The sequence below is a fragment of the Python bivittatus genome, unplaced genomic scaffold (assembly GCF_059951505.1).
Source record: "Python bivittatus isolate LINGU-HERP-01145 unplaced genomic scaffold, Pbiv_v1 ctg000020_np1212, whole genome shotgun sequence".
NCBI classification, from domain to species: Eukaryota; Metazoa; Chordata; class Lepidosauria; order Squamata; family Pythonidae; genus Python; species Python bivittatus.
The window spans coordinates 33,245,963-33,258,356 of NW_028277030.1; the positions used below are offsets into that span (position 1 = coordinate 33,245,963).

A 12,394-nucleotide genomic window follows, 5' to 3' on the forward strand; every position below is an offset into this window, starting at 1 on the left:
AGACAGCAAGAGTATTCTGACATAACCTTTCCCATAATGCCCCAAGGTAATGTGCCTTGAGAACATGTGGGAAAATAATCATTTCTTGTTGGAGTGTTGGGAGGACATGCTTTAAATATGGACACTAGGTAGGACACCAGGAATCTGGATCGTACCTGAAAAGATCAGATACTGATGCTGAACCTGCTTGGTGGGAATCGGCTAATAGAGAGGTTGAGTGTTTGCATACAGCTTTGTTTTTCTATCCTTCGTGTCATCTAGCAACTTTTCTTTACTGATCGCCTATGACATACCTTCTGCAGTGGGCAGCCTGAAATGTTAAACATGGAGGGCAATCACATTAGTCCATGATGTATCCGTACCTATATTGTATAGGTTTCCTTTATTGCCTTCCAAGGGCCGCCCCTATGGATAATTGTGTGCAAAGCAGTACTGTTAAAGCATGAATCACTGTTTTAACAAAGAGAGGACAGTCTTGCTTCGGGTGTCCTCATTTGCTCCCTCCAGTTCTTCATTGTGTTATAGAAGAAGTAGCTCCTGCTTCTTCTACTACAAGTGGCAAGTTGTTCTGCTTCCCTCTAAGTTTTATAGGATAAGCTCCAAGGTCATTTCCCTTTAATTCCTCCTCCCATTTTTTAGACTATAATGCAGATTCCAAATTTTTGAAACTTAGTCCTCATTTCAACCTAAATAAGGTCTCCACTCCTGATGACTTTGGGGACATAGTCATGTAGTTTTCTTGTCCACAATATGAAAAGGGCTTGCCACTACTTTCTTTTGAGACATTTTGCCCAAAATTCTCAGTTTAGTTTAGAGCTCTCTCCATCTGATGTTGCTTAACTTCTGTTCAGCCAGGGTCAGCTTAGTACAGCTTCCTAGATGGGTCCATCCAATGAATGCCTGGAATTAAATACACATATTGTAGTAGTCATAGTAGCACCAATATATTTAAAAATGCACATACATTTCCTCCTTTTTTTTTTTTTTTGCTGAAGAGGTTTTATAATGCTAGTTACATGAAAAGCTTTCCAGGTCTTATAAAATATCCTTTCATTTCATTTCACTGTTCTATTATATACAGACAGGTCTAAACAGGAAACATTCTCCATTAGAAAATTGTCACTTGCTTACTTTTCATACCCTTAGTGGAGTCCTAATCCTGACTGACAGTAGTGGTTGAGTGGTTGTTGTCTGCATTTTCAATGTGAATAATCTCTCAATCTTCCTCTCCTTTTCTGACTTCTATATTTTTAATAATGCTATAAAAGCTTTGGCATCAGAGCCACTGCGTTTTTTAAAAAAGTACCATATATTATTTTACCTCTTTAATTAGCAAAACATAGGAGACATTTGCATTTGGAGATTGATTATATTTTTTGTAGAAATTCACATAAAAGCTTGTATTTATGGCTGCCATAAAACCATTGAACTTCATCTCACTGCATAATGGCAATGGCCAGAAACCTAATTATATACTAAAGCCTGCTTACAGACAGCCGCTGATCATTGAAAGAATATAGTTTTCTTCTTGGTGTTGGACAAAAATAGGTAATTTCCAACAAGACCCTAATAGGGACATGTTTCTTTTGCTTTTCTTTTGAAATATTTTTTTAAAAATAAATAATGTAACATTAAAAGAAGATGAATTTTATTAATTTCTCTAGTTGGCAGTTTTCATCTCATGCCCTGTGGCTAAAAAATAGAGGAGGAAATATATGCTAACATCACATGAACAATAGTTGTTTCTTTTTGGCTAAGGCAGGGAACCTGTGGGTCTCCATAGCTTGTTGAACTACACCTCCCAGCATTCTCCTTCACTGGCTGATCCACCAAGGGCTACTGGGAATTATAACCTAGCCATACCTAGCGGTCCAGACTTTCCCCATCCCTGTGTAGAAAGGGTATAGTTAAGGTTAGAGGCTCCAACAGAAGGTGGTCAATGATGTCAAAATGATGGATGTGACCAAGCCATGGTAGCCCCACCTCTTTTTGCATCCATGTGAAATTTGCAGTGTATGTTAAAAAGGGGTGGAACTTTGATTACCTAGTTGCACCCACCATTTTGACTTGGTGACCCCTCCCCATGAACATTCCTGGTTAAGATTTCTGCTTTCTGTATCAATTTAGGAAGAGAATAGCTTTTCAAAATCCAGGAGTTTGGTAGGATTCCCAGCTTTTTCTTTCTAGTAACAGCAGATTTGGTCCAGGCACTGAGAGTAATAGGCTGCTTCTGTTCTGCAACCTCACCTGAATATTCAGTTTTGATTTTGGTAGCATTTACCCTATCACAGATTCACTAAAAGTAAGAAACCCACATTTGTTCCCAGCAGGATTCCTTACAGATTTCCTTTATGTCCTACCTGGGAATAATTATATGTGGCCTTAATCTAGTCATGGATTTCTTCCCCCATGGATCAGCAAAGCTATGATTGTTTTTCACATACATAAGATTAAACAAAGGATGTACAACATATGCACAAATCAGTTTCCTGCTGTGCAAGTATCTAAAATGGAGTCTGGGGCATTGTAAAATGGTGATAGCCATTTGAAGCAAGCCTTGATTCTCTTCTGTCTAAACAAGAAATACATAGAGATAGTGAAGAGGAAAGCCTGATAAGTAAATCTGCTTTTTTTTTTTTTTGGAGAGGAAACAATTTTACGAACAGTTTCTTAAACCCTGTCTACTCCTTAACACAGATTAAGGTTGTTGTAATTCCCACTTAATTTTGCCTCCAAAATTTCAGTCACTCCGCCAGCATGTTTCATTCTGTGACAATTCTCAGCTGTAGCCATCACTATACTCGAGACCGTGTTTGCTCTTTCTGGTTTCCAGACACACAGGATTAAGTGTAACCATGCAACTGGTGTTGTTGAGATGACTATGGACCACTTCACTAGTGAAAATGAAGGCACCTACACCGTTCAGCTTCAAGATGGAAAAGCCAAGAGTCAGTCTTCTTTAGTTCTCATTGATGATGGTAAGATGCCTGAATGTTTTGCCCTGGACAGCATTGATAACAAGTTTTATATCTTTATGAATATCCGATCGAGCCATTTAAACTTCCTCTTGTGTTCTTTTCAGCTTTTAAGGCTTTTTTGGCTGAGGCCGAGGTGCGGAGAAAGGAATTCCTGAGGAAACAAGGTAAAATGGGAACAACTGGGGAAGGGTTTTTCTTTTTTCTTTCTTTGCTGGCAAGAACATTCTGTAAAAATAATACATATATTTAATTCACGCTGGCATTAGTGAAGTTTACACAAAACTTTAGAATAATCAATGCTTTGCACAATCAGGTCCACAAAAACAAAAACAAAACAACAGTAACAACAACAACAATGGCCCATGTGCTGGATTTAACTTGGTTGGATTATACTCTTTTGTCAATTTTATATTCCTTATGATTAATTTCTGACATATGTCCTTGCTACAGTAAATAAATTCATTGTCCCCCTGCCTCACCCCAAGCATTTGCCATTGTTATCTTAAGGCAAGCAGTCTAGTGACAATAATATTGGGTTATGATGTGTTTTCAAACATTTTTTTGGAAGACAAAACCTAAAAAGTAATACAGGAGCTTCATGCAGAATACAGAAAATGTAATTCCAAATCAGCATTTCTTCAATGAAGCAAAAAATAATATTTGGACTCTCTCTATTTCTCTGTTTACTTGTCTCACATGCATTTAGTTTTCCCTATATTTTGAAGATCGATCTATCTATCTATCTATCTATCTATCTATCTATCTATCTATCTATCTATCTATCTTAAATGTATTTGTATTTTATGCCTACTTACATTTTGTGTAGTTTTGTACTAAAAAGCCAATATTCTATCCATGGATATTTTGTAAACATGAATGATAAATTGGCATAATTTAATCCAGGATTGTGCATTTTTTCCCCAGAATGAGGATTGTCTTTGGCCTTTGAGCAATATATAGAAACTGCTGGAGGGGACCGAAATAGAACTCTTTCTGATTTCATTAAGCTTTATAATTCATATGATTATTCTCTAGTCCTGTGTTCATTAATTGTCCTGGTCTTTCACACAAAAAATGACAAACTATTAACAATCCAACATTGAAAGGTAGTTGAGGGCTTCTGGGGTTCCATGTGATCCTGGGACTTCAGAGTTTGCTCATCTGCTTTATATTATTCCCATTCCAAAACTTACCATGAACATCCACCTATACATTTTATTCTGTTGTTGTATGTCAATAATAAGGTGCCTCTTTTATTTCCCCTGTGACCTGTGGTTTATCTCCTGTGCCATCCTAGACACCAGGAGCTCTCAGAAATGTCCCAGTAGTTCTGATTCTGCTCTAACAGAATCTCTGGAAACTACCCAGGGTTTCTGGCATTCAGCATTATGATACACACACCTGCAATAACGCAGGCATCCCAAATCTAGGGGAAAATAATACAGTGAATCCAGGTTCATGATTCTTGGGATCCTGCCAGAGGGACTTTCTGGGATACAAAGGACACCCAGCACTGCCTCAGCTCATAGTTCAGGGCTAACTTGAGTGAGTTTAGAATGTGTTTAGGAAAGAGAGAAGGCCAATATTCATATACTGAGCTGTCTTCTTTTTCATGCTGAACTGTGGTGCCTTCATCGCTGTAGGAGCCTCTAAAAGTTGATAAATGAGTATTCAGTATATGATGACTTCCTACTCAATGTACCCAGTTACTGAAAGGCACTTTGGTTGTGGGACTGCAATTTTAACATCTCCTTTTTGATATTGGAGTAATGAATCTGGGTGTGCTCTTCCTAAGTCATTATTTACAGAAAGCAAACTTCTCTCAAACACATACAGTATTTATCTTCACTGAAAATATGAACCAGTCCTACATACTTTCTCTGCCCACAAATCCAAGGATTCCTTTCATTTAATATGTAGCTTTCCTTACCTGACTCCTCATTCACTGACTGGAAGGACAAATTAGGTTTAATCACTTAATGAACCATCTCTTTCCAGTTTTATTTTTCCCATCATATTTATTAATTTTCTGAAATGATGGAAGATCTAAATATGGCATGCCTATCATTTTTTTCTCCTAGGTCCTCATTTTCAGGAGCAATTGCACTGGAAAGTTTCTGATGAATGTGAAGTCCTGCTGCTATGTAAGGTGAACAATTATTTTTGGATGCTTTTTCACAAAATGACTTTCCAAAGGGGCACAAATGTCATTTCTTGCAATAAGAGTGTGAATTTAAAACAAAGGTATGCTCTCTATTTATGAAACGTTTTGTATTTTGGAGCTGTTTTGCAGAAACCACAAAGCAAAGTAACAGTCAAACGAAGTAAAATCCATGGTGAGCTTGTGCTAGTCAAGCTTAAATATATTTGCAGTACAATCGTGTGCATATTATCTCAGAACCCAAGTCCCATTAAGTACAATGGAATAATGGAAAAAAATTATACCAGATTGCAGCTCCAAAATGTTAATTCTGTCTGTATTTAATGCTAAATATCTCTTGAAAGTATGCAATATTATATATACTATATATATATACTGTAATACTTTAAACCCTTTGAAAGGTATATTATTTGAATTAACCAAGAGACTTACTTGGCTTCTATATTTATTTTAAAGTTTATAAGGCACAGGTTTTCCTTACTCCTCCTTTAATTATCAGAATTGGGGGTGCTTTGCTTTCTGTCTCTTTCCCACCGTCTGTTTGGCAATAGTTAGTCTCAGACCCATGTTCATATCTATATTGTGAACAAAACTGTTGCTCACAGAGCTACGTTAATCAATAAAAAACAATATCCATTGCCTTTATAACACAATCAAGTACACATATCAATGGATTGAACTGTAATTGTGGAACAAGCAGGTGATCCTTGAAAAATCATGTGTATCTTACTATTTGTGTTACTAACATAAGCCACACAACAGTACTGTAGTTGGGGAGAAGCAAGAACTCACCTGCTGATTCAAGCATTCTTTTTTTTAAGTCTGGTAGCCACAGATACAGTACATCTATGCAGAGAGGCAGGAATTTTGATTTTTAAAATAAAGATTGCATAAAGCATACCTCAACAAGGGCGTGGCTTTTGTTTTTTGAGAGAAACAATTCCATGCACATCTACACATCTGTGTAGGAATGCAATTTTTAAAATAAAAACATCAACATGGGAAAAATATAGGCTTTCTTTTGACTGACGAAGGACACAAGTCACAGAGAACTATCTGGGTCTCTTGGGATGGAGTTTTTCATTGTTTTTACTGGTGTCATTATTCAGGTGGCAAATACAAAGAAGGAGACTGCTTTCCGGTGGTACAGAAATGAAGCTGGAGTGGATGTTAAAGAGCCACCTGACCTGCAGAAAGGCATTTGTTGCCTGACTATTCCAAAGGTATGGTACAATGGAGGGCTAAAGGAAAAAGACTTAATTGCGCCTCTGGGTAGCTCAAAATCATAGAGTTGTACTTCCTGGATAGTTTGGAAACGTAGAAGTTCCATCCTTACTGATATTCAGTATTTCCTGTTCCCACTGAACTGCATTCACAGATTATATTTTTAAATGAAGGCCAGCCATCTGTATACAACACTTTTTTAAAGTTATTAACAAAACAGATTTCTGGAATTTAAAAGCCTTCATAGTGAAGACTGATATGTAAACACATGGACAGCCTTCCCCACCTACCTATGGATAAAGATGTTGCCCTCAATGCAGCTAGAGAATGGATGGATTTACCAAAGTTGACGTTTAGTTACAATGATGCACCAACCAGCCTTGGAGAACCATGTTTTAATAGTGTCAAAATGTTTGCCTGCCTTTTTGAAACAACAAACATTCTGAAAGCCTATTTAAAAGAGGCAAAAGAGCTGTGTGACACCTCTTTCAACTCTCTGAAAATCTGTCTCCAGGCTTAGCTGTTGTTTAGCTTTATTTTGTGATACTCTTTCTTCAGTGGTGCAAAAACATTTTTATTTGCTTTATGGTTTCCTTTTAACTTTAACCAATTTTTACAACTATACTTTCATTGACTTTTAGCTTTCTCTTTATCAGAAAGGTATAGCTAACAGAACAAAATAAGATCTTTATCCTATTTAGCAGATCTCCAGATATTCCCAAACTTTTAGAATTCTCTTTTTGTTCAATATGTGCCGTTTCTTTTGATTACTATATGTTGTAACTCCTAGACAACACTGCCTTGTTTGAATGACCTCATTTGAAACATTTGACATTTTGATGAAAGAAGAAAGAAAGAAAGAAAGAAAGAAAGAAAGAAAGAAAGAAAGAAAGAAAGAAAGAAAGAAAGAAAAAGAAAGTTGTTCATGCATTCTCTGATCAGTCCTAATTATGGTTGTGATCTAATCAAGTCACATGCGTTATCAATTGATTTCACTGGGAAAATAAAGATTATACTCAAGTTGGTACTGAAATTAGTGGGATTAAAAGTATTTACTGGATTATGCCCTAAATTTATTGAGAAAAGTCTTGTTGATTTCAAAGCTTCCAAGCAACTATGCTTATGTGGATGGATTCTCTACTTCATTTAAAAGGTGGCAATTGTTAGATAATTTCTTCTGTTTTAGATGAAAATGGATAATAATGGATGTAAACAGAAACTGAGAAGACATGTTCAGAAATGCTTCTGTATAAGCATTTAATACCCGATTGCCTTTCTGTCAAAATGAGTAATTCCCTGAGCTTTATCGAGCCATTTGTGATTTATATAGATTATGCTCATTTAGGATGTCTTCTGAATTAAAAAGTGTGATAGACAGCTTAGTTCATTTTAAGCTGAAGGTGTCAAAGTATGAATACAATCATTGCCTCAACTTGCTATGCCCACACTGGGGCTCAGGCAAACTTCAAAATAAATTTACTTTCTGATAGAGGAAATTTAGCATGTCTGTAAAAGGCTTTCATTAATTTTCATGTCATAATAATGTTACCATATTTTACTTCTAGCTGTCCAAAAAGGACCGGGGTGAATATAAGGCAACACTGTCAGATGACAGAGGCCATGATATTTCTGTCCTTGATGTATCAGAGAAAGGTAATGCTACATTTTGAACAAGTGAATGGTTAATAATTATCTCAAATCATGGGAAAGTGTTTCCTTAGCTATGGTTGATTAGAAGTGGCCATCTAGTTGCCCTCCAGATATTTTGAATGCCATTGCCACAAATCTTTTTCCACTGGCCATACTGGTTATGTTGGAGAACTCTAGTTTTCTTCTTCTGCAGCAGAAAGGGTCAGAAGAAGACTGCAGGAATGAAGAAGTATTTTCCTTTGTCTTAAAGTATGGAGTGTGAATATTCCTCTATTCTGCATCCAGTGTAGACAGGTCCCACAAAATATTTCTCATTGCCTCATAGAACTTTTTCTCAGACTATCAAGAATGTACACATCCTTTAAAAGTAAAGGTGGCAGCCTTTGGATTTTGACTTTTGATGGAGAAAGGAGATTTACCAAGCACAGCAGAAGGGCACAACCTTTTGGTGGCTAGGGCAATGCTTAACATTTTGGGGAGTGCTAAGAACTCCAGAGGGCAAAAGGGCAGAGCTCAGAGCTGTGAGATCAGCATTTCTCTCTCTCTCTCTCCCTCTCCCCCTCCCCGCCACAATTTTGAGGGACGTTGTGAATGGGAATGTTCTCCGTGTCTGCCTATCTAGTCTCTCTCTCTCTCTTTCAAAACATATTGAAGCCAGTTTTAGGGATTATAATGCAGTTGTTCACAAATTTCTCATAATTATGAAAAACTATGCTGCTTCAGCAGCTGTTGTCATGATACTTTGTGTGAATGTGTGTGTGTGAGTGAGTGAGTGAGAGAGAGAGAGAGAGAGAGAGAGAGAGAGAGAGAGAGAACTGTAGGCTCTGAGGTAGTATTTGGTGCCAGAGAAAAATACTTCTATTTTTTAAAATGATGTATCTAGAATTCTGCTCTTTCAGTGCCATATTTGAACAGAGTTCACAATCTTTTCTAATAAAAATCTGTTCCTAGGAACCCTTAAGCATTTTTCATTTCAGCACTGTAATTTAGGACAGGAGGGGTGTCAATCATTGTTAAACAATTGGGAGTCAGTCCCTGGGGGGATTAAAAAAAGTCAAGCTGACAGTTGCAGCAGTATGATAGAAGTCTTGCCCTTTTACTACAAGTGTTGACATTGCAGGTATATAAAAGGGGTGGGGCTTTGATCATGCTCCTATGACCATTATCTTGACCTTTTTGACCCCCCTCCTGCAGACACCACTGGCTAGAAATCCAGTAGAACTTGGTTGAGCATTATCCTGACCTTGGTTTGCATTTTGTCTCCTTCCTCTGGGTGCCACGTAGAATTGCCGACACTTGTGTGTCCACATGCCTAATACTGCAATCACACAAACCCTTTGGCAATCCTTCCACAATTCAGGAGGGAAGAAAAGTAGCATATTTGCTAATCCCACATTCTCCATAATGGTCCCCTAACATGGTACCACAGCTCTCCATCTGTTGTGGTTGTACTTATATGGGCACCTCACAAGAGTTAGAGCCTGTGTTCTGATGCCTCTAAATCCCATGAAGAATCTACAAAAATACAAGCTTTAGAAAAGCTTGGCACCTTTCAGATATGTTGGGGCCTGGAACTCCCTGAATTCATAGCTAACAGGGTCTTATGGCTACATTTATTCCCAACATGTCCTGAGGGCAACAATTGATAAAGGCTAGAGTTGGGCAGCACCACCACTTGTGGCAACCTCATGACAATACTTTACAACATTTGTGGCATTTGTGTGGTGTCTGTTGATACACATAGGCTAAGCTAAGCTAGGCTAAAACAGAACAAGTTATTTGTAATTCATGAATTGAGGAGATTCAGCCATTGTCTTACATTATTGTGTGAACCAGGCTGTCGCATGAAACTGTAGAGTGGTTTATTGGACAGAGCATGGCATGGGAACCCAGGAATTGGATTGGTTAATCCAGATTCAGAGTTCAGTATGTGGCACGAAGTAACAATGCAGGCAAGAAGGGAGTACCATGCAAAAATATTTTTCATAGGTTTCTACTTGACAGCAATTTTATATGGAAGAAACCTTATCAGCAGCATCAGTTTGTTCTACAGGACAGTTACAGCCCAACACCCACCATAGCCACCTTTTCTGGAAGGAGGAGTGTCTGTGGAAGGATAAACCATTTGACATTTGTCATCCTACAGTGCTTTACTCTGGCTCTTGATAGGTTCACAGCCACAAAGAAGCTTACTCATCAATGAGTTGGCTGAAAGGTCAATTACAAATCCCAATCTCTCCCTTCTGTTGCTGATGTCTAAACTCTCCTGAGGGTATGGTGACATCTGCCACCTAATGAGGTTCCAGCCCTGTGGTTCTTTGCACAGTGACAAACTTTGGAGAAAACAGGATGGGGGAAGTATAATTGGAAGAAATTATACTAAGTGCCCCCAGGAGGTATCCCAGAAAACGAGGTGTGTGAATACACCTTTACAGTCATGAACTTTCATACCTTTGAGATTATATATTGATTTCAAACAGTAGAAAAATGTCCATCAGAAAGTTTCACTTATTTCCAAACTGTTCCACATTTCGAAATGGCAGCTCTATTCTTTTTGAGATAAATTGTCCTGCCGTTGTTTGGGCTAGTATTTCCCACTTAATGAAAGCCTCAGCAGCAACGGTATTAACAGTAGTAATTAAAACTCACAGCTGTTGTCCCGGTTGCACTGCCAACTTTATACGTGCAGAGTAAAAAAAAAAAAAAGAGAGATACTCTCCAGAACCCTTTACTTTATGAGAGGGCTGTGCTCATGAGCAAAAGTCACTTTAGGCCTCTGTACTTTGAGGCGGCAGTTGCCTTCTAGATATTGTTCTCTGACAATGTCCAGTTAGTGCTCCTCCTAAGATTGTTTTACTTTTGTCATTGCTAGTTGGCTTCCAAATGTTGTGTTCCTTCTGCAGTCCATCCAACTGCTGCCATCTCCCACTCTTAATGCCCCTGTTTTGCTGCCACTTTAAATGTATACCCATATGTAAAATGGTAACACTGTTGTTGGCAAGGCAGCAAATGATGAATGAGATTTATCAAAATCATCAGTGAGACATAACTTATCAGAGGTAAAGCCTAAACTGGACTCATTAGGCTTATCAATGTCCTTTACCTCTATGAAGACCACAACAGGTTAGTACAGAAGGAAGGGATGCAAACTGTAAGGTTTTCTGAAATAACTATTATGGTATTTCTGATGATCAGCTTAATGTTTTCTCATATGAACACCATATAGCAATATACTGATTCAATATTGTTTCTCCTCCTCTCCTCAGTATATGATGATATAATCCAGGGATTGAGTAGAGTCAGTGGTGAGTAAATGTTACTTTTATTTATTTATTTCATTTATTTATTTAAAAGATTTGTATGGCCACCCATCTTAAACATAACTCTGAGTGGCTCACAACAATAAAACCAGTAACTATAAAATTATAAACCATAAAACCATAAAATAAAACAAAAAACTGGCACCTCAATCACCCTCTTGGGATGCCCCACCACTAGGTCCAGATCTCCTCATTCTGTCCCAGCACCTGGTCTTGATGGCCCTCCAAAAGGCAAAAAGGTGATCTTTGAAGATTAATCCTTATATCCTTCCCAGGGTGTTGTTCAGATTCTGAAAAAGTTAATGACTTTATTAATTGACATTAAAAAGGTAAAGTCTTCCTTGAGTCAGGCTTAACTCCTGGTAACTTCATGCCATTGCCTTCTTCTGGGACGTTTTTTCAGTGCTTGAATCTGTAAGGTTTTCGGAAATAACTATTATATCATCTTTGAGTATTCACTTACATAGAGATACTACATAGCAATATTAGTATCACCTGAGTAGTTAGCATTTGGTTAGAATCCAAGTACTAAGAAGGTCCAATTCTGCTTAGCTTGGGGGAAGCCAGAGTCAGCAAGGTGTTGCCATCTGGCAGGAATAAAATATTTTTCCATCTGTTAGGTTTTGTTTCATTTATTGAAATAGGCTTAGGACAATTCAGATTGTTATATCTGTAAATAAGAAGTTACCAGGCAATACTATATTCAAAGATTCAACTTGATACTAAATCATTTTAAATTTAGTATAACACCTTAAATAGATATGCATGTCTTAAATTAAAGATCAGAAATGTGATGAATGTTGGCATTTACTGGCATATTATAAGAATAAATAAGGCTTAGCAGAAAATGATAGCAATGTTGGTTAATTTTGACATTTATCATCATTATACAGTAAATGTTCTTAACCAGTTCATTTTGGTAATGAAGATAATATTTTGTAACCTGGGGAGAGGACATTTACCTGTGAGATTTCTGATGGCAGAATTTTTAAACATTTTAAAAATCAGCAAGTGTCAATAACAACTGTTGAATAAACGCTATTTAACTTTGCATATGACAA

General features: G+C 37.5%; 1 protein-coding gene across 1 annotated transcript in view; it reads left to right on the plus strand.

The window, feature by feature from the left end:
* The window catches only part of MYOM2 (myomesin 2), a 72,923-nt gene that overhangs the window by 50,466 nt on the left and 10,063 nt on the right, over positions 1 to 12,394 (plus strand). Inside the window, exons 25-30 of the mRNA XM_088150226.1 lie at positions 2,834 to 2,978; positions 3,083 to 3,142; positions 5,060 to 5,127; positions 6,249 to 6,362; positions 7,929 to 8,016; positions 11,280 to 11,318. Of these exons, the coding sequence (XP_088006352.1) occupies positions 2,834 to 2,978; positions 3,083 to 3,142; positions 5,060 to 5,127; positions 6,249 to 6,362; positions 7,929 to 8,016; positions 11,280 to 11,318 (514 nt within the window). The remainder of the gene's footprint in view (positions 1 to 2,833; positions 2,979 to 3,082; positions 3,143 to 5,059; positions 5,128 to 6,248; positions 6,363 to 7,928; positions 8,017 to 11,279; positions 11,319 to 12,394) is intronic.